We start from the raw sequence: 21,577 nt of genomic DNA, 5'->3' as shown, positions 1-21,577 counted from the left end.
CACGAGCGAATGGGGAGGCAGGGAGCTTTTGGGGAGGGGGGGGGGGGCTGACAGCGCTTTAGTGGGCTAGTACTGGCACACACACACACACACACACACACACACACACAGGAAGAGAGGAGGAGAGGGAATATTGCCGTGCATTGTTAGGACTCGCACCGCGCAGTCCGCTGCTGTTTTCTTCCCGATCGGAGCCCAAAAAAAGGAGAAAAAGTTCTCGCTCAGTTTTCTGGATCCGTGACGCCGGCATGAGGACGAGGGACTCCGCGGATCGGCGAGCGGTTAGCGGGCGCCGCGGCGGACTACTTCTCTAACTAGCCGGGGGCGACTCTCTCTCTCTCTTCTCTCTCTCTTTCTCCCTCTCTCTCTCTCTCCTCTCGTGTTCGGAGGAAACCAAACTTCAAACCTCTCAGGATGCCGCCTCCATCCTCCAGGGAGGAGGCAGGTGCTGGTCTTCGGGACGACAGAGGGATGTTCTGCGGAGCGGACGTGTAGACGTTGTGCCTTTCTTCTTCTTGGACTGGTCGTGGGGGAAGCCAAACTTTTTTTTTGTTGTATTTCCGAGAGAGATAGCAAGTAAGAGAGAGAGAGAGAGAGAGAGAGAGAGCGCCGCCATGCTGAGCCTGCAGGATTCGGTCTTCTTTGAGATCAGCATCAAGTCTCTGCTGAAGTCGTGGAGCAGCAGCTGTGAGTACATGTTGACGTTCCTCATGTGGACTTCAAGCAGCATCCCGCATGCCCGCATGCATGCATGCACGCATCCGGTCCGGGTCGTCTTATCATCTCGGTTCTTAACGGAGATGTCGGGATGACGAATCGCGTTCAGTCCGGGTTGACGAGTACGCAGCTGGCGTCCGTCATTAACCTCTTCCTCCCCGTAGATAATTGAGGATGCAGAACGCTCTCTCTGCTTCCAGCTTCACCAACTTTTTACATTTTCTATCTTAACATCCATTAGCGGCTCTCCACAGTCTTTCCTCTCTGTGGTTCCCTCCGGGCCGGCTAATGCTTCCCCGCTATTGATCCGTCTTCTGGTTCCTCCTATTATTAGCTTCCCGTACGTGCATCTCTCCAGAAACGACGGCAGTTTGAATTGTCCAGTTCACTCGTGTTCGATCCTCTCACTGAGACGTTTCTACGCATTCAAACGCATCGTCACACACTCTGAGCAAACCGTCACACACTCTGATCAAACCGTCACACACTCTGAGCAAACCGTCACACACTCTGAGCAAACCTTCCTCTTGTGTGGAGAGAAGGAACGTTTTGTTTGGGATCAGCTGATGAGTCCCGCTGGGGTTGAATTTAATTATTTATATTGGGGGGTCGGCTCGTGTCACTGTGACCACGAGACTAATGGAAAATAAATCTGTGTTTTTTTATAATTTAAGTGCTGCAATAATGTTTTATATCACAGTACAGTACGTTTTCTGGAATATCAACTGAGAAAACTGCTTTTATTTGCCAATTTAACACCCCATTAAATCAAGATTAATGCAACATTACTAATATTTACACACGCACACACACACACACACACACACTATTACGCAAGGGGACGTGTCGTAAAGTTTGTTCTAGATTGGTAATTGTTCCCAGATTAAAATCCATTTAAACCATAAAATGAATTACATGCATGTAATAGTTTATAAGTGTGTGCGTGTGCGTGTGCGCGTGTGCGTGTGCGTGTGTGTGTTCTGACGGTGATGAAGAGCGTTTCCAGTATAGATAATGTTTCGTGTGTAATAATGTCTTCTCGGCGAGCAGATTGACAGAAGAGAGGAGACAGGAAGTAGATAGGAGACGACCTCAGTCTGTACAGAAGAAGAGAGGTCGTCATGGTGACGTCTCTCAGTGCTTTGTGGTCTGCGGTTTTGAATTCTTCAGTTTTGTCATTTTGTCTGTAGACCTCTTAATTTTTCGACAACCAGTGAACAGAAAGTGACCGTATGTGGACCGAGGGACGTGTACGTCTCTGGTGTCGACCTGTCAATCACCTGGTAGCCCCGCCCCTAAAGCGTCCCCTTATTATGGTCTGTTTGACTCTAACAGAACATAATGTACTAAATGAACATCAGGCTGTATAGAAGAAGACTAGAAACTAGAGATTGAGACATAAACTCATGTTTACAATGTTTACTGAGGGAATACATCAAGAGAGAAGTAGAGTCACTTATCCTGGTCACATCCTAGCATGAACCTCCTAACGTGCACCTCTTAGCACTCACCTCTTAGCATGCGCCTCCTAGCCTGAACCTCTTAGCGTGCACCTCTTAGCACTCAACTCCTAGCGTGCACCTCTTAGCACTCAACTCCTAGCGTGCACCTCCTAGCGTGCACCTGTTAGCACTCAACTCTAGCCTGCACCTCTTGAAAGCGTCCTGATAAAAACTCCTTTGGTCTTTTGTTTTGCAGCCGAGTCGAACAGCTAACGGCATAATCTAACCTTTTGGTTTCTTTACAACACCCTTAACCCCTGACTTGACTTTTCTTTACAGCTCTCTCATAAAAAGGCAATACAGCACTCCATAAATATGAGATAGCAGTTGACGACAATCCTTTCCCAGCATTGTGGCGGTTGGTTTTATGGCCTTTTTGCCGTTGACACTCGTTGTCGTCTTCTTCCTATTTCGCGCTGCGTTTCGTTTTGCGCGCCCTCGGGCACGTTGTACACGTGAAGCCGTCGCTGAACGCGTGACCTTGTTTGACCTTGTCGGCTGGTCCAAAGGTGTGAAGACATGTGGGACGTTGCCACATTTGAAAAGTTGTTTCATGAAGCGGTGTGCCGGTCGGTTTCTCAATCCGTCCGTTTGTGGCGCTGACGTCTGGTCGGCTTCGGCAGCGACCGGCGAGTCGACTCGTCTTCCAGATTCTTCCGTGGAAGTCGCGCCGCTGAAGCGTGAACGAGCAGCAACTCGTCAGAGTTTAACATGTTGAGACACAATAGCAGAGCTGGCACACAAACACTGGCAGTGAGTCCCTTTTGTCTCTCTTTTATAGAAAACAAACGGACACACTCGCAGGCTGCATTCCTGCTGTGTGTGTGTGTGTGTGTGTGTGTGTGTGTTGTTGTTTCTGGTTGTCCTGACAGGGGAAGTGAGCGGGCGTTTGACAAGGTGGAGTTAATGCTCTGTGGTTGTGTAATCCTGCCGGCTGTTTCCTAACAAACGAAGAAAGGGGGGTTCTTTCTTTCTTTTTTTTTCTGTAGTTGTTGTTCTAAAACTTTCAGGCCGCGTCCACACGACTATGTTTCCGTGATAAAACACAGAGGAGTTTGATGAAAAACCTCCCGAAGTGAAGTTATGAAGCCAGTTCTGCATTCTGGCCGTCGCCATCTTGTTTTTTGTGCAACCGGTAAACAGGAAGTGACCATATGTGGACTAAGGAGGAAGCATAGACTTCTATACAACCAGAGGAGTCGCCCCCTGGTGGTCAGGAGAGAGAATGCAGCTTTAACACATGAAGCATAGACTTCTATACAACCAGAGGAGTCTTACACGTCTCAGGTAGAGAGACCTGTCAATCACCTTGTAGCCCCGCCCCTAAAGCATCCCTTGCTTTATGGTCTGTTTGACTCTAAATGACACATTTCGTTCCCCACGTGAGTCGTCACAGTTCCGGGTTTTAAACCGTGGAGAGAGAAAAGAGGGATGGAGAGACGGATGGATGGAGAGACGGAGAGATGGAGGGCAGTGATTGGCAGCGAGCAGCAGGCTGTGACATCATCGGCGGTGTTGGTGCAGCACAGTAAACAAAGAGGGAAAGGCCTGAAAGAGCCTCTGTGCTGCCGGACGACACGACGCTCACTTCACTTCTTTTATTCCTCTAAATGGAACAACTGTTCTTTAAATGGTGTGTTTTTAGAATATTATTCTGTTTTTATTATTGTCTTCAGGGCCGTGGGGCTGAGAAGGACTTTGTTTGTTTTATACATCTTATAAAAATCATAATGGTTTAATTGAAAAATTAATATTATTTTAATCAGAAAGTAAGTTATTTAAAGGTAAAACGCTAAAAAAAAAAGTGTCAAAATATCTAAAAACTTCATAAATCAACTTTTATACCAGTTTGAAGCTGCATTCTTTACACACTCTTCAGACTGAATTGTTTTTTAACACACACACACACACACACACACACACACACACACACACAGACAGAGTTTTATAGCGACCCCTATCTCACCAGGCGCGATAAACTTTATCTAAAGTATAATATTGACACTGACGACTGAAACCTAATCTCTGATCTGCAGACCGATCCGATTTCCCCCCAAAACACACCGTGTGGTGTTCAGGCTCAGGGGGCGGGGCTTCTGGAGCGAACTCCAGCACGTTGTGCTTCCCATGCGGCGCATGCATGTTGTTCCTTGGCTCTCATGAAGCTGCTGCTGGACGGCGCTCAGCCCGGTGAAGAATGTGAGTGTTTCTGGGACGACCGGGAGGAAACAGAACAAGACCTCTTTTCCGGGGGAAGGAACGAGGGGAAGGGTCAGCGGGCTACTGGCTGTGTGAACTGGGCCGGACTGGGACCAGTGTGGACCGGACCGGAAGGGGCGTGGCTTAACTCTGAAGAGCTACGACTCTTTGATTGTGTCGCAACCGGGCCGTGTGTGTGTGTGTGTGTGTGTGTGTGTGTGTGTGTGTGTGTGTGTGTGTTCATAATAGCTATTTTATTTACATGTGAAAACATCTGCTAACGTTACTAGCTCTCCTCCTGTTGGTCTAAGCACTGATTGGTTGTTTACAAAGTCACATGACACAGAGACTAGAGGAGCATCCATGATATCCTGATCACATGTTCTACTGATCACATGTTCTACTGATCACATGTTCTACTGATCACATGTTCTACTGATCACATGTTCTACTGATCACATGTTCTCCTGTTGGTTTTCCGTTAGCGGTGTTGCTATGTCCTGACCACATGTTCTCCCGAATGCTAAACTTTATTGACTCTGTGATGGTTGACGTTCACGTGCGTGCTGAGCCGCTGCGCCGCGCGCGTTGACCCGACACGACTGAACATTACACCCACGCGTGACCTTTTCAACGTATATCTCCACGCCGGCGGCCTCGAGCGTCTCCGTCCACGCCCCTTTAAACAAAAAGAGATTTGCTTATGCTACTTGAGTGACCAGAGGATGCAAAGTGCTGCTGCAGGAGTTTAACTCTCGGCCTCCTGTTCATGCCGCACCGTGTAATTTATCTAGTTAGACTTTTATATTTATTTTTAAGGTGCCATAAAATTGATTAACCAACATTTTCCTTTTTTTCTTCACTGCACTTCAGCATGTGGGGTGTAATTAGATGAATGGTTTCCGTAGTGTGATAAATCCCAGCAGCAGCAGCACAATCTGTTACACGGTCGACATACATTCCCTCAGATTCATGTGATCCTCTAACGCTCAGTCCTGCTCGCACCGGCAACAAGAGACGAGGCGTCGCCAACACAGCGTATGAAGCACAGGCTGCACGAGCATCAGACGGTACTACTCTACCAAACCATACCACCGCTTTTGAAACTCGTATGATTTATATTTAAAGACGTAAAAAGAGGAAAAGACGTGTGGACACTGAGATCATCTGAAAGCAGAAGTGCAGCAGAGAAACGGAGAAAAACGGCCGCTCGCCTCAGCTTCCTCATTCTCACGCCGGGCGGCCGAGTTCACCTGGAGTTTGAGGACAGAAGCTAACAGCTAGCTAGCAGCGAGCTAGCCCATTGTGTCAACCAACGAACATATCCAAAAAATAATATATTATTACAAATAAAATATATATTTTTTTAAATAAATGTTGTTGCAGCTAAACCGGCCATTTTTTTTTTATCATCAAAAATAATATATATATATATATATATATATATATATATATATACATATATATATATATATATATATATATATATATATATACATATATATATATATATATATCTTTTCACTTCGTTTACTTTGACCACAACAACGTGTATTTTCTTATATATTTATATATATATATATATATATATATATATATATATATATATATATATATATATATATATATATATATATATATATATATATATATATATTATTGTAACTATTATATTTATAAAGATTTTAAATATAATATATAATAATAAATATATTTTATATGTATATTTTAATATATATATATTTTTATATTTAGCTAATTAATGACATCGCTCTAATAGGAGTTATGATTATATTTTTTACAGTGTTTTTGAGTCTATTCTGTGCTGTGAGTTCAGTTATAATGAGATATATAGTTTATAAAGAGATATATAGTTTATAACGAGGCTGTTATCAGAGGGGCGTGTCAGTCTCTTTTCCTCTGTCAGGAAACGTCAGTGAGAGTTGTTGTTCCTTCCTTGACTGCATCATGTCCTCACCCTTTGACCTCTCCCCCCCTCAGCCTCTCCTCCGGTCAGCAGCAGTGTGAGTAGGCGCCGCGCGCCCCCCTCGGTGACCCCCGTCTCGTGGGAGAAGCACTGCGTCGCCGCCATGTCGAGCATCACCATCGACCCCGAGCTGAAGCCCGGGGAGTTCGTCATCAAGAGTCTGTTCGCTGAGTTCGCCGTCCTCGCCGAGAAGAAGATCGAGATGGTGATGGCCGAGCCGCTGGTGAGTCCAGCTGGACGATGCCTTCATGGAGCAGCTTTTATATCACATGATGCGTTCATGGAGCAGCTTTTATATCACATTCATGGAGCAGCTTTTATATCACATGATGCGTTCATGGAGCAGCTTTTATATCACATGATGCGTTCATGGAGCAGCTTTTATATCACATGATGCGTTCATGGAGCAGCTTTTATATCACATTCATGGAGCAGCTTTTATATCACATGATGCGTTCATGGAGCAGCTTTTATATCACATGATGTGCTGAACAGGATCTAAACAGGATGCATCAACATCTGTAATGAGTCTATGTAGAAACCATGAAAACTATTTTATTTTGACAATAAACGATATAAATCCCCCAAAATGTTGATACAAAACAGGAAACTACCTGAATAACACAAGTTCAGGCCGTACAAACTATATTTTAATTATAGAAATCATAAAAACGATTATAAGAAATACAAAAAGAAAATCGCAATGAAATAATAATCTCTCTCTCTCTCTCTCTCTCTCTCTCTCTCTCTCTCTCTCTCTCTCTCTCTCTCTCTCTCTCTCTCTCTCTCTCTCTCTCTCCAGGAGAAACCTCTGTCCCGATCTCTCCAGAGAGGAGAAGATGCACAATTTGACCAGGTCAGTACTGTGTGTGTGTGTGTGTGTGTGTGTGTGTGTGTGTGTGTGTGTGTGTGTGTGTGTGTGTGTGTGTGTGTGTGTGTGTGTGTGTGTGTGTGGCTGCTGCAGAGCTCTCAGTCCAGCGCTGCAGCTCCAGCTGTCTCTCCTCCAGTGAGCGAGGGAGGGAGGGAGTGTGTGTGTGTGTGTGTGTGTGGAACGGCTGCGTCGTCATCGGCAGTAAATCGGCATCGGGGCTCCGGCCCGGTGCCCTGAGGGCAGAGCAAGCAGTTCAATAACTCTCATGACCCGGCATCCATCATCATCATCATCATCACGCTGCGCCGGCCCTTTAAATAAAGACACGGGTCACATGTCCAGTGACCTTAAACCCGTCACGGTGGCATGATGAACTCTTCAATGTTCCTCGTTGTTTATGGGAGAAATCAAAAGGTCGTTCCGCAACGACGAGGAGGACAGAATGTGAACGGCCCCGTATATTAATATATTAATAAGTTAATAAATATCCGATTATAAGCGGACTGCTTCTAAATTTATTGTTGTTGTTGTTCCAGTTAATAAGCTCTATGAGCTCGATAGCAGAACACTGTTTGCCCTCGCTGCTGCGCACGCTGTTCGACTGGTACCGGAGGCAGAGCGGCACGGAGGACGAGTCCTACGAGTACCGGCCTCGCTCCAGCACCAAGTCCAAAGGGTGAGGCTCTTCTTCTTCTTCTTCTTCTTCTTCTTCTTCTTCTTCTTCTTCTACTCCTCCATAACCGTCTTCTCTCTCTCTGCAGAGACGAACAGCACCGGGACAAAGATTACCTTCTGGAGCGGAGAGACTTATCCATAGATTTCATTTTTTGTTTAGTTTCAGTGGAAGTTCTCAAACAGGTGAGCCGTCTGCCAGCTGTGCGTAGCATCCTGAGCTAAAAGTCTGAGCTAAAAGCCACTAGTTGTGCGTAACATCCTGAGCTAACAGCCGCTAGTTGTGCGTAACATCCTGAGCTAACGGATGCTAGTTGTACGTAACATCCTGAGCTAACAGCCGCTAGTTGTGTGTTTGCTAACGAATGGAAGCGAAGAGAAACAAAGAGAGAGAGAGCGTTTCTGCTGCTAATGAGACGATGGTTCCATGCTTTGCGTCATAGATTCCTCTCCACCCGGTGCCAGACGCTCTGGTACACGAAGTCCTGAACCTGGCATTCAAGCACTTTAAACACAAAGAGGGGTGAGTACGCACGGCAGATGAGCTCGTGGTCATTGTGTCGCTATTAAGCTGATTAGAGACACTTAGTGAAGCTTATTTGGCTTTTCAGGTTCTTCTCTGGTTTCGTTGTATGATCTAAAAAAACAAAGTTCTGCCAAGATAATTATTTTAAAATTACTTCAATTATTAATTATTCTCAATTAAAAATGTTGTCTTTTTTTCCCCACCTGTTCTTAAGTCGTGAAAAACAGGAAAGTAAACTTTTTTTAGATGCGACAGTTGTTTTGAAACTTTTTCGAAGTTCTTTTTTGTCAGGATCACATGATCACGTGTTGTTGTTGTAATACTCATGTTGGCCACAGGAGGCAGAAGCGCACACCTACTCTATGGTCTGAATAGGACTAAAAGCATTACTGTATTCTCCCAGGTGAGTTTTTAATGTACACAACCTGCTAACACACACATCACAACTTCAGCCTCTTGTGGCCAACGTGAGTATTACAACAACAGAGACTCAATAGACTCAAATGAGGAGTTATTCCCCTCAGTGTTTCTGTGACTACGTTGTTGAGTGCTTTGATTGACAGATGAGTGCTTTGATTGACAGGTACTGCGGCCCAAACACTGGCAACGTGCACATCATCGCGGACCTGTACGCCGAGGTCATCGGCATCCTGACGCAGTCCAAGTGAGTTGAACGGTTTGCAGCCCGCTCTCCTGTTAGTTGTGTACATGTGTGTATATATTTATGTGTGTGTGTGTGTGTGTGTGTGCTCAGGTTTCAGGCCGTGAGGAAGAAGTTCATCACGGAGCTGAAGGAGCTCCGGCTGAAGGAGCAGAGCCCCTACGTGGTGCAGAGCGTCATCACCCTCATCATGGGCATGAAGTTCTTCCGGGTGAAGATGTACCCGGTGGAGGACTTCGAGGCCTCGTTCCAGTTCATGCAGGTAAATAAAGAGTTTGTTTTAAATGTGTTTCCAGCTCGTAAAGCGAGACGAGTGGAGGTTTGAGTGTGTTTGTGTGTTTGCAGCTTTTGTTTAATGGAGGCTTCATCTTCTTCATTAACCTCTTTGCAGCGGTGACACACTTTTTTCTGCTGTTTTCTTAAAGGGACAGTATACCCAAAAATACATAATTTCTCCTAGAAGCTGTATCTATAAATCTATATCTGGATGGTTTTGGTTTGAGTTTGTGAATAAAATAGCATATATATATATATATATATATATATATATATATATATATATATATATATATATATATATATATATATATATTTTAAATATGTAAGATTTATTTTTCGAAAAACATTTTTTTTATGTTTTTTTCTATAAAAAAGAAATATATATAAATATATATATTTTTTTAAATTAAAAAAACAACTGTAATTCTATATTTTAAAGTTGACATTTACACTTTTCTTCCTTTTTTGTTCATGAGATGAACCTGCTTTAGAGCTGTCGTCCTCATCCAGCGGGTTTTGTGTGTATTATTCACACGTGTGTGTGTGTGTGTGTGTGTGTGTGTGTGTGTGTGTGTGTCTTTGATGCCCTTCTCCAGGAGTGTGCCCAGTATTTCCTGGAGGTCAAGGACAAGGACATAAAGCACGCTCTGGCCGGCCTCTTCGTGGAGATCCTCATCCCCGTGGCGGCTGTGAGTCAACTCTCTAAACAACCTACTTGTTGTTGTTGTTGTTGTTGTTTCACTTCTCGGCGTGGTTGTGTGACGAGTCGTTGTGTCCTCAGGCGGTGAAGAATGAAGTCAACGTGCCGTGTCTGAAGAACTTTGTGGAGATGTTGTACCAGACCACCTTTGAGCTCAGCTCCAGGAAGAAGCACTCTCTGGTAACGATGACATCATCATTCTCTCTCCTCCCCCTTTCCTCTGTTCGCTGCTTCCTTCTCCTTTTTTGTTTCTCTCTTCCTGCATTTTATTTTGTTTCCACTGGACCGAAACATCTAAAAATACAACCTCACTTTCTTTTCTTCTTTTTTTCACATCTGTTTATCTCATTTATCACTTTTTTTATCTCATATTCATGACTTTTTATCCCATCATTTTGACTTTTTATCTCATTTATGACTTTCTCTTAATTATTACTTTTCTCTTCTTTTTGACTTATCTCATAATTTTGACTTTTTTTATCTCATATTCATGACTTTTTTTAAAAAAATCTTGAAGTAAGACAAAGTGTTCTCCCCTCAGGCGCTGTATCCTCTGGTCACCTGCCTGCTGTGCGTCAGCCAGAAGCAGTTCTTCCTCAACAACTGGCACATCTTCCTCCAGAACTGCCTCTCGCACCTGAAGGTACGCGTCGAGGGTGAAAAACACCCACACGGGTGTGCTCTGTGGGCCTGTCTCATCATCATCATCATCATCATCATCATCATCATAATCATAATAATCATAATAATGAGGTGCTTTCCCCATAATTTACCAACAGCCAGATCTGGATAGGAATAGCACTTGACTTGATAATGTAAAAAAACAACTCTAATTTATGCTCAAAGACGATAAAAATCACAAAGATCAAGTAGAAGATGAAGTGTCACCACAACTGGTTTCACAGAAAATAAAATAAACAAATAATGTAAAAATCGGGTTACAAGTCGCTACTACCTTCGGTGGGTGTCCTCGCTGTAGCCAGCTAGCGCTGCTGCTAGCTGGCTACTGCCGGGAGCTAGCAGCAGCGCTAGCTGGCTAAACAGCGGGTTGCTAGCGGGAGACACCCACCAAAGGTAGTAGCGACTTGTAACCCGACTTTTACGGGTAGAGTCTTTCTTAAAATGTCAAAAAAAGCAAAGAATCCTCTTTATCTTCAATATCTCAAGTGCTGTTTCAAGTCCGGTCTGTTGACTTCCTGTGAGCCAATTACCAACCGATCAAACCCGCTTTCCTCTCGTCCCTGATCGTCAATGAGCCCGTTGAACCCAGAAGGTCATTGACCCCCCCCCTCCTTCGTTGATTGCCCTTGTGTGGAGCCTCCTTGACCTCGTGGTGGATACATTCCTGGTTGTTTTTGTTGTGATGGTGATTTCCGATGGTTCTGATTGGCCGTCTTGTCTCCTCGGTGATCTCATTTCCAGTATTCTCTTCCTCTGTCGTAATTGATCATTTAAAGTAAAAGCCTAATCAGTCAGTGGGCGTTGTGGTGACGGTGATCCTCTGATTGAGATCATCTTTTGGGTTTCTGTGTGTGACGGCTCGAGTGTAGTGATGATTTTTTAGTGATCTAAGGGATTCTTGTCCAACCAGTGATTTTTTTTTTTTAACCCTGTGGCTGCTGTTAAAACCGGTTAAAGACCAATAAATAACTTAAAGGGCCAGTACCGATATTTAGAAGTGTGTTTGCATGAGCTTCTTCATCAGTTTAAGTGAACTCTACATGTAGAACATGTCCACCTCTTCACCTTTCTGACTGACTGAAGCTGTTCTCTCTGCTCTCACACCAGACTCCATTCACTAAAACACTGATTTAAGCTCTCAGAGCTCAGGAGCTGCTGCTCTGCTGCTGGTGTGTTTGACTTGTTGAGAGACTTTAGTGAACCTGAACTAACTCTTTAAAACACTTTCAAAGTCTCTCAACAACACAAACACACTACCAGATGATTCAGCAGTACGCCAGCAGCTGCTGTCCTTAGAGCTTATTAAATCACTGTTTTAGTGAATGGAGTCTGGTGTGTGAGCAGAGAGCGGAGATGACAGCTTCATGTTCTAAATATAGCCTTCACTGACGGCTCCATCTACTGCAGTGAAACACATCTCACTGCTAAACACACTTCAAAACACCCAAACTGTACATTTTTTAATGCATTTGCTTGCCGAATGTTCTCATATCCATTAATTAGTTTCCATATTTTGGGCTGCCCTTGTTGTAAAGTGGGATCCCACAGGGTTAAGACACAGCAATCAGCTTTGTGAGTGCGCTTCACATGGATGTAACAGCAGCTGATTTTGGGGGTCGTTGCTTGTCGGCTTTGTAAAAATTAATTAACTCCACCCACTTTCCATTCGCATCTTTTAAATGTCCTTTTCCTCGTGCTTCTGTGTTCCTCTTCTCGTCCTTTCTATTTGTCTGTCCAACTGTCCGATTTACAGACCACAGCACACCTTATGTTGCTTCTTTTTATCACACCTTTGTGTTTAAATGTGTCATAAATACCTTAGCGAACACAAAAGAACTGTTACCTTTTATTACTGGTACGCACCAGCGGGCCAGCTTGAACAGTTTATTGTGTTTCATTTCAATTTATGCACCGTCACTTTGACAAGAAACCGTAAAAGTTGGGTTACTTAGCGGAGGACTAGCACCAGCACTAGCTGGCTACAGTGGGGACTTAGCGGGGACGTAATGGATGTGCTAGCAAGGACTTAGCGGAGAGTGAGCAAGTGCTAGTGGATGGCTAGCGGAGAACTAGCACTAGCACTAGCTGGCTACAGCTGGGACTTAGCGGAGGTGCTAGCGGGGACTTACCGGAGAGCTAGCGAGGACTTAGCAGAGAGTGAGCAAGAGCTAGTGAAAAGCTAGCGGAGAACTAGCACCAGCACTAACTGGCTACAGCGGGGACTTAGCGGAGGTGCTAGCGGGGACTTAGCGGAGAGCTAGTGAAGAGCTAGTGGAGAACTAGCAGCAGCACTAGCTGGCTACAGGAGACCCACTGAAGGTAGCAGCGGCTCATAACCCGACTTTTACGGCACTTCAGACGGCTCATTTCATATCTGTTTAGTTTTTGTTTTTGCCTCTAACTTGCATGTGACCCCCTCCCCCCCCCACCCTCAAACCCTTCATTCTTTGTCTCCTGTCATGTGATCTTTTTTTCTCACGTTGACTCGCTCCAGATGCCGTCTAACAACAGCATCCGCAAGCAGATTGAGACGCTGCAGGTGAGTTTACCTGGTTGGCAGCGAGCTGCCCGGCGCTCCCCCATCCCTCCTAAAAAAGGTCCAGGATCAGGTTCTGGTACCAGGTCCAGGGTCCAGGAAGCTAAACTATCCGTCCTACTATGGCGACGGGCGTGCCCCGCCCCTCTGCGCCTCTGATTGGCGAGTACTCGTCGTCTCCGTTGGTCGGATTCGGTTGAGTTTCCGGCTCGGTGGAGCGAGGTTGTTCAGGGACAGAATGTCAGCGTGAGCCAATCGGAGGCCGAGTAGAGCGGCTCCTGTGTTGGAGAGCTGGTTTCCACACGTTTTTTAAGGTATATAAAGTAGCTGGAATGAGTCTTAACTAAATCATGAATGTAGCTTGCTATCCTCCAAGATGATCAGAGGTTATCACATCCAAACACAGGGATGGAGGTCATGTGAAGAAGGAAAAAAGATGGCGTGGAAGAGCTGACCTCTTTTAGTCCTGACTGGTATTGAATTCAAACTCATTGGTTTGTTTGTGTCCGCTGATCACTGATCTGCTGGTGGTGCCACTGTGATGGGAGAGAGAGCGTGAGAGAGAGAGAGAGAGAGAGAGAGAGACTGTGGGTTCCAGCCCACGTTCTCTCTCTGTATTTACAGTGCGGACATCTTCCTCCGGCACGTCGTGTGTTTACAGTTTCGCGTGCTCAAAGCGATTCCGTGGCGTGTTGCACTCGTTAGCATGTGATCCTCCTGGAAAGAATTTCTGTGCTAATCCAGGGGGCGGAGCCAGGCTGTGACGGACTCCGCCCCTAAACTGTGTCTTCACTGTGAGCGACCAACTCACAACTCAACTGCTTAAAAGTCCCTGTTCATTTTTTTATCTGTGTATATAAAGACATATATATATATATATAAATATGTATGTGTGTATGTATGTATATATACATGTATGTATGTGTATATTTATATATATATGTTTTTTTTTTAATATGTATATATATATATGTATGTATGTGTGTGTATATATGTATGTATGTATGTATATTCTCCTCCCCCCCAAATTGTTTATATATATATATATATATATATATATATATATATATATATATATATATATATATATATTTTCTTTAATTCGTATATATTTGTTTTATGTATAAAACAATCTCAGGGGACATGTACAATGTTCCAGACGGTATTGAAACAGATAAACAACCAGACAACATGATAGAATAGCAGGAAGTTGTCGCTCTTTTAATTATGTAAATGTAGTAATCACTTGCTTACTTGTAACTAATGCAACACAAGGTTTATCTCTGTGATGCCGGCAGTGAAGATCACGTCGACTTTTAACTGTTCAGACGTCAGCCGGTGACTGAAGGAAAGGATCCCTCAGTTCCTCCAGAAAACATCGACCCCTGACCTCACGTTGCTCCTCTTTCCCACATCTGCAGAACAAAGACCCCAAAATGTCCCGCGTGGCTCTGGAGTCGCTCTACAGACTGCTGTGGGTTTACATCATCAGGATCAAGTGTGAGAGTAACACTGTCACACAGAGGTTAGTACACACACACACACACACACACACACACACACACACACACACACACACACACACACACACACACACACACACTGTATATTTAAACTATGTTAGCTTGTTGTTCGGCAGTAAATAAGCTTATAATGTAGCATGGGTAACACAGGTAGCACAGGTAGCACGGGTAGCTAAGCTATAACGTCGCCCTTTCTTCCCCCGCTAGTCGACTACTCAGCATCGTTTCAGCACTTTTCCCCAAAGGCTCCCGCAGCGTGGTGCCCAGGGACACGCCGCTCAACATCTTCGTCAAGATCATCCAGTTCATCGCTCAGGTGAGTTTGAGCGGACGAGTGCACCTGTCTCTCACTGCGGAGCTAATGCTAGTTAGCATTTAGACCCGAGTGAACGCCGCTCTGTTGGTCGTTACAGGAAAGACTGGACTTTGCCATGAAGGAGATCATCTACGACCTCCTGTGCGTGGGCAAGTCTCACAAAACCTTCACCATCAACCCGGAGGTAAAGTAGAGGCTCTCAGGTTGTTGTTGTTGTTGTTGTTTGTGGCTTCCCTCTCGTCACGCCTCTTCGTCGTCGTCGTCTCCACAGAGGATGAACATCGGCCTGCGAGCCTTCCTGGTGATCGCCGACAGCCTCCAGCAGAAGGACGGGGAGCCTCCGATGCCCACGACCGGCATCATCATGCCCTCCGGCAACACGCTGCGCGTCAAGAAGATCTTCCTCAACACCACGCTCACCGACGAAGAGGCCAAGGGCATCGGTGGGTTGGCTTCCTGCAACCTTTTGGCAAAAAGAAAAGGCTTTTTTGTTGTTGTCTTGTATTGATTGACTTTCTTTTTAGCTTTTTGTGCAGTAGCTTACAAACCTCTCTGACTCCTCTGGGTGTTTTCCAGGCATGTCGTCGTACTACCCTCAAATGAGAAAGGCCTTGGACAACATCCTGCGGCACCTGGACAAGGAAGTGGGACGCTCCATGAGCATGACCAACGTCCAGATGTCCAACAAGGAGCCCGAGGACATGATCACGTAGGCCGCCGCCCACAGACCCTCTGTTAGCTCTCTTCCCTGTTAACGTCTGACCAGAAGGTCTCATGAGCCTCTTTGTGCCACAGGGGCGAGAGGAAGCCAAAGATCGATCTGTTCCGGACGTGCGTGGCCGCCATCCCACGACTGATCCCGGACGGCATGAGCAGACAAGACCTCATCGAGCTGCTGGCCAAGTAAGCCCCGCCCCCCACTCCTCTAAGCTACCTGGAGACGCATCCTCTAACTCCTCTCCCCTCCCTCCTCCCTCTGCAGACTCACCATCCACATGGACGAGGAGCTGCGCGGCCTCGCCTTCACCACCCTCCAGGCCCTGATGGTGGATTTCCCGGAGTGGCGCGAGGACGTCCTGTCGGGCTTCGCGTACTTCATCGTGCGAGAGGTGACGGACGTGCACCCCACGCTGCTGGACAACGCCGTGAAGATGCTGCTGCAGCTGCTCAGCCAATGGAGGCAGGCGGTGACGAGCAGCAACAAGAGCCACGACGCCAAGGTCAGTGAAGGTCGTCAGTGGAGGTCGTGCACGGCTCTGTGCTCATGGCTTTTGGTTTGTTCAAGGTCTCAATGATGATTTAAGAACGGACAATAAAAAGGTTTTGCCTGGATGAGGAAGTTCCTTTTTATTTTTTCTTCTGTGAATAAAGTGGCGTCAAGTTTTTGAGGTGATTTTTAGTTTTTTTCTGTAAAAAACACGTTTCTTTAGATAAGTTTAGAGTGCATAGAGACATTAAACCAGAAGAAAATATGAACGCTTGAGCCTCTAGTGGCAGAAATGAGTATTGCAACAACAAACACTTAATCTGGCTACAAAAAAAAACTTTTTCTGAAAAAATTTACTTCTCAAAGTCACACACACATTCAATCTTTTGTCTCTCACTTGACCCTCAGGGCTTCCGTACAAACAGCCTCATGTTCAGAGACATAATTAGCCTGACAGTCTCTCTCTCTCTCTTTCTCTCTCTCTCTCTCTCTCTCTCTCTCTCTCTCTCTCGCTCTCTCTCTCTCAGGGCTCAGGCGGCGGTCCCTCTCTGCCCCTGGAGCGCACCCCCCTGCTGGGCGTGCTGCACGTGGTGGAGGGTCTGGCTCTGGTGGTGCTCTGCAGCTGCCGGCCGGCCACCAGGCGGCTGGCCGTGAACGTCCTGAAGGAGGTCCGCGCGCTGCACACGGCGCTGGGCATCGGCAAGGTGACGACATCACGGGTCCACCAGCGCCGGCCGGAGGTTCCTCTTGTCACCTTTTTCTGACGTTTCGTTCTTGTCCACCTCAAATGTTTCAGGGCGACGAGGAGCTGGCCATCGACGTGATGGACAGACTAAGCGCATCGGTGCTGGAGAGTTTTATTCACCTCACAGGAGCCGACCAGGTATTTAGCTCCTCCTTACTCAGTGCTGGAGTTTTTAAAATGGTTATTTCCAGGCCTGGAAGGTCCTTGAAGGAAAAGAAATCCAAAAAGTGTTGCAAACGTCGTGTAAATATATAAATGTTCATTCTTTTAATCAAACTATTGTCTCTCATTCATTTGAGTCATTTAAGGTTTACTGTATGCTTTGAATCCTCATTGTTAGTTTAAATACTACATTTTATCACTTTGTACTGTTTACACACACATTTCACACAATTTTTGCTCTTGAACATTTGGTTAAAAGTCATGGAAATTTTGTTAAAAGTCATAAAAATGTGGTTTAAAGTCATGAATATTTGGTTAAACGTCATGAAAATTAGTTTAAAAGTTATGAGAATTCGTTTTAAAGTCATGAAAATTTGGTTTTATGTGATGAATATGTGGTTTAAAGTCATGAAAATTAGTTTAAAAGTCAAGAGAATTAGTTTAAAAGTCATGAGAATTTGGTTAAAAGTCATGAAAGTTAGTTTTAAAGTCCTGTAAATGTGGTTGAAATTCCTGTAAACCCATTGGTCAGGATGCGTCTGACTCCGCCTCTTCCTCCCCGCAGACCAACCTGCTGTACTGTCCCAGCGGCATCGACCTGCAGACGCTGGCGGAGTGGAGCTCGTCTCCCATCAGCCACCAGTTCGACGTGGTGAGCCCCTCGCACATCTGGGTGTTCGCCCACGTGACCCAGGGCCAGGACCCCTGGGTCATCAGCTTCTCCAGCTACCTGCGGCAGGAGCACCTGCCCAAGCACTGCCCCACCGCCCTCAACTACGCCTGGATGTTCGCCTACACGCGCCTGCAGCTGCTGTCGCCACAAGTGGACATCAAGTACGTTTTCCCTTTCGGCCGCTGCGTCGCTCTCAGGGCCCAGAGATAGGGGGCCGGGCGGCGCGCCCCACATATTCACATCGCAGTATTTATGGTCACGCATTCATTCATTGACCCCGAAAAGAACGTTTGTTCTCCGCTCGCTGGCTCCGTCGGTACATAGAGGGTGTTAGGAAGATAAACATGGAGGGACTTAGGACCCAGGGGACCGTAGCTGAACAAAAACAACAGGAATCCTTCTTGTTGTGATAGAGGGCGAGCTTTACCCAGCATGCAGTTAGACGGTTTAATTATAAATGTACAATTATTAGTGTTAGGAACACACTTACACACACACACACACACACACACACACACACACACACTAGAGAGCGTTAGCTGTGTGTTATTAATTGTTATAACTGTGATCAATACATGACGCTACACCAGTTACAGAGTTCACTCCTTATGGAGGTTTAAACTGATGCCCGACCCACGGATGTGAGCTGTTCTTCCCTCTGCGTTGACCTTTGACCTCTCCCGTTGTGCCCGCCCCTCCTCCAGCAGCCCCATCAACGCCAAGAAGCTGAACAGCCTGAACAGCAGCGACTCGTACATCGGCCTCTGGAGGAACTACCTGATCCTGTGCTGCAGCTCCGCCTCCTCCTCGCCCTCCATGTCCTCCTCGTCCTCCACCTCCGGCTCCGTCCGCTGCTCCCCGCCTGAGACGCTGGCGTCCACGCCGGACAGCGGCTACAGTTACGACTCCAAGGTAACACACACACACACGTACACACACACTCACAAAGCTACCAAGTCCATCGTAGCCAGACGCTGTGATATATCTGTGTTTGTGTTGACGTTGCGTCTCGTGCGTTCCCAGATTGTCGGCACTCCGTCCCCCTCCTCCCTCTTCAAACACATCGTTCCCATGATGCGCTCTGAGAGCATGGACATCACAGAGTCTCTGGTGTTGGGGCTTGGCAGGACCAACCCCGTGGCCTTCAGGTAACCGCACACAGCGTAGGAGCTTTTGGTTCCCTCCTCCTGCCTGCAGTCCTCTGCTCCTTCCTCTCCGCCCTCTTCACCTCCGCGTGTTTCTCTTTTCTCTCCACGATGTTGCTGCCGTCCTGCAGAGAGCTGATAGAGGAGCTGAACCCCATCATCAAAGAAGCCCTGGAGAGAAGACCTGAGGTAAGAGCAGCTCTGCGTGTCTTCTCTCTGCCGCGCTGAGTCTTTTAAAGCTAACGCTGCGTCCGCGTTCCCTCTGCAGAACATGAAGCGGCGCCGGCGCCGCGACATCCTCAGAGTCCAGCTGGTCCGGATATTCGAGCTGCTGGCCGACGCCGGAGTCATCAGCCAGATGTACGCACAGAGAGAGATGCCGGCAGTTTGCTCTTTTATTTAAATGCGCCCGCATCCTCGTCTTCATCATCCCTCTGTGTCGCCTCGCTCTCTGCAGAACCAGCGGCGGGTTGGACGGAGAGAGCCACTCCCTGAACGGCACGCTGCTGGAGTACGTGGACCTGACCCGGCAGCTGCTGGAGGCCGAGAACGACAAGGACTCGGACACGCTGAAGGACATCCGCTGCCACTTCAGCGCGCTGGTGGCCAACATCATTCAGAATGTCCCCGGTACGTCTGCACCACCAGATACGTGTGTGAGTTCTTTAATACGTCGTGGTGTGTTCACTGACCGTGGTGCGTCCTGGTTGCGGTGTGCAGTGCACCAGAGGAGGAGCATCTTCCCGCAGCAGTCCCTGAGGCACAGTCTGTTCATGCTGTTCAGCCACTGGGCCGGTCCCTTCAGCATCATGTTCACGCCTCTGGACCGCTACAGCGACCGCAACATGCAGATCAACCGGCACCAGTACTGTGCACTGAAGGTACACACACACACACACACGCACACTCACACAGAGATACGTGGAGGTGGAGGTGGAGTGAGAGGGCGGGGTTCCCTCTCACGCTGCTCTGTAGCAGCTCCAGTAACAGCGCTGCTCTCCCCCTGCAGGCCATGTCCGCCGTGCTGTGCTGCGGCCCGGTGGCCGACAACGTGGGCCTCTCCTCTGACGGCTACCTCTACAAGTGGCTGGACAACATCCTGGACTCCCAGGACAAGAAGGTGAGAGGAAGTCTTTTTAAATGTGTGTGTTTCTGACACATAAATAATTGTCCGTGTGCGTTGGTTCACCGATGAAACCCTGGAGACCCGGATGATGCATTATGTTATATATTGTATGCTTTTTGTGTGACTATAAGTTTCTCTTATTGCTTTAAACAACGTGAATAAAAGTCTGCAGAACACAGAACCTTTCACCTTCACTTGCACTAGAAGGATTAACCTCAACACCAGGAGAGGATGTAGACTGTAGACACTAACGAGCTCCTGAGAGACTTCCTGAGGTCAACGTTCACATGCCGGCTCACCGGCTCCACCCAGTGGAGCTCAGGAGTACTGCATTACAATCATCTTTTAATCAAGTTAGAAACTAAAAACCTTTCAAATGTGTTTCTTCCTTTTACTTTCTTTCTTTCTTCTTCTTTCCTTCTTCTTCTTCTTTCTTGTTCTTCTTCTTCTTTGTCTCCCTCAGGTGCACCAGCTCGGCTGTGAGGCCGTGATGTTGCTCCTGGAGTTGAACCCCGACCAGAGCAACCTGATGTTCTGGGCGGTGGATCGCTGCTACACCGGCTCTCGCCGCGTGGCCGCCGGCTGCTTCAGGGCCATCGCCAACGTCTTCCACAACAGGTACGACCCGGTTCACCTGCGCTCCTCCTGGGAAGTCAGAGACTCGAGACTCAAACCCCCCTCTCCCCTCCTCTCTCAGGGACTACCAGTTCGACACTGTGGTGCTGCTGAACCTCATCCTGTTCAAGGCGGCCGATTCCTCCAGGGAGATCTACGAGGTGGCGATGCAGCTGCTGCAGGTCAGAGAGGTTCACCGCCCTCGCGCAGCGCCGCTGAATCCCCATGTCATCGTTCTTTGGTTGAATCGCCTCTCTCCTCGCCTGCAGATCCTGGAGCCCAAGCTCTTCCGCTACGCCCACAAGCTGGAGATCCAGCGGACGGACGGCATCCTGACGCCGCCCTCGCCGCTGCCGCACCTCTACTCCGTGTCTTACTACCAGCTGTCAGAGGAGCTCGCCAGGACTTACCCCGAGCTCACGCTGCCCATCTTCTCAGGTGGGTTGCGCCGCATTCTGGGGAAGCAGGTCAGGGTTCATACGGTCATGGAAAACCTGTGAAGGCCATGGAATTTTTAAATGGTTATTTCATGGTTAAAAGTCATGAAAATGTTGTTAAAATCCTTGGAAATTTTGTTTAAACAGAATTTTAAATGACGTCAAAGTCCTGAAAATTTTTTAAGTCATGTAAATGTGGTTAAAATTCATGATAATGTGGTTAAAATTCATGTAAATGTGGTTAAAATTCATGTAAATGTGGTTAAAATTCCTGTAAATGTGGTTAAAATTCCTGTA

General features: G+C 46.8%; 1 protein-coding gene across 6 annotated transcripts in view; it reads left to right on the top strand.

The window, feature by feature from the left end:
• Positions 1 to 390: 390 nt before the first annotated feature.
• fryl (furry homolog, like) overlaps positions 391 to 21,577 on the top strand; it is a 46,481-nt gene continuing 25,294 nt past the window's right edge. For 3 of the 6 annotated variants that reach the window (XM_068592707.1, XM_068592706.1, XM_068592704.1), the window contains exons 1-32: positions 391 to 687; positions 6,420 to 6,628; positions 7,208 to 7,261; positions 7,813 to 7,952; positions 8,038 to 8,134; positions 8,392 to 8,471; positions 9,058 to 9,138; positions 9,229 to 9,397; positions 10,011 to 10,103; positions 10,196 to 10,294; positions 10,656 to 10,757; positions 13,290 to 13,334; positions 14,753 to 14,856; positions 15,062 to 15,170; positions 15,268 to 15,354; positions 15,442 to 15,613; positions 15,747 to 15,879; positions 15,966 to 16,073; positions 16,153 to 16,390; positions 16,905 to 17,081; positions 17,174 to 17,260; positions 17,850 to 18,118; positions 18,662 to 18,869; positions 18,981 to 19,105; positions 19,234 to 19,291; positions 19,371 to 19,462; positions 19,560 to 19,732; positions 19,823 to 19,983; positions 20,112 to 20,222; positions 20,692 to 20,846; positions 20,926 to 21,025; positions 21,113 to 21,281. In XM_068592707.1, the coding sequence (XP_068448808.1) occupies positions 615 to 687; positions 6,420 to 6,628; positions 7,208 to 7,261; positions 7,813 to 7,952; positions 8,038 to 8,134; positions 8,392 to 8,471; positions 9,058 to 9,138; positions 9,229 to 9,397; positions 10,011 to 10,103; positions 10,196 to 10,294; positions 10,656 to 10,757; positions 13,290 to 13,334; positions 14,753 to 14,856; positions 15,062 to 15,170; positions 15,268 to 15,354; positions 15,442 to 15,613; positions 15,747 to 15,879; positions 15,966 to 16,073; positions 16,153 to 16,390; positions 16,905 to 17,081; positions 17,174 to 17,260; positions 17,850 to 18,118; positions 18,662 to 18,869; positions 18,981 to 19,105; positions 19,234 to 19,291; positions 19,371 to 19,462; positions 19,560 to 19,732; positions 19,823 to 19,983; positions 20,112 to 20,222; positions 20,692 to 20,846; positions 20,926 to 21,025; positions 21,113 to 21,281 (4,078 nt within the window). In that variant the 5' untranslated portion in view covers positions 391 to 614. The remainder of the gene's footprint in view (positions 688 to 6,419; positions 6,629 to 7,207; positions 7,262 to 7,812; positions 7,953 to 8,037; positions 8,135 to 8,391; positions 8,472 to 9,057; positions 9,139 to 9,228; positions 9,398 to 10,010; positions 10,104 to 10,195; positions 10,295 to 10,655; positions 10,758 to 13,289; positions 13,335 to 14,752; positions 14,857 to 15,061; positions 15,171 to 15,267; positions 15,355 to 15,441; positions 15,614 to 15,746; positions 15,880 to 15,965; positions 16,074 to 16,152; positions 16,391 to 16,904; positions 17,082 to 17,173; positions 17,261 to 17,849; positions 18,119 to 18,661; positions 18,870 to 18,980; positions 19,106 to 19,233; positions 19,292 to 19,370; positions 19,463 to 19,559; positions 19,733 to 19,822; positions 19,984 to 20,111; positions 20,223 to 20,691; positions 20,847 to 20,925; positions 21,026 to 21,112; positions 21,282 to 21,577) is intronic. The other 3 variants (XM_068592708.1, XM_068592709.1, XM_068592705.1) reach the window with 2 other exon arrangements.

The sequence above is a fragment of the Clinocottus analis genome, unplaced genomic scaffold, assembly GCF_023055335.1.
Source record: "Clinocottus analis isolate CAN_PGR_092001 unplaced genomic scaffold, fCliAna1.0.p SCAF_28, whole genome shotgun sequence".
Classification (NCBI taxonomy): domain Eukaryota; kingdom Metazoa; phylum Chordata; class Actinopteri; order Perciformes; family Cottidae; genus Clinocottus; species Clinocottus analis.
This window is presented reverse-complemented; position numbering and strand designations above follow the sequence as displayed.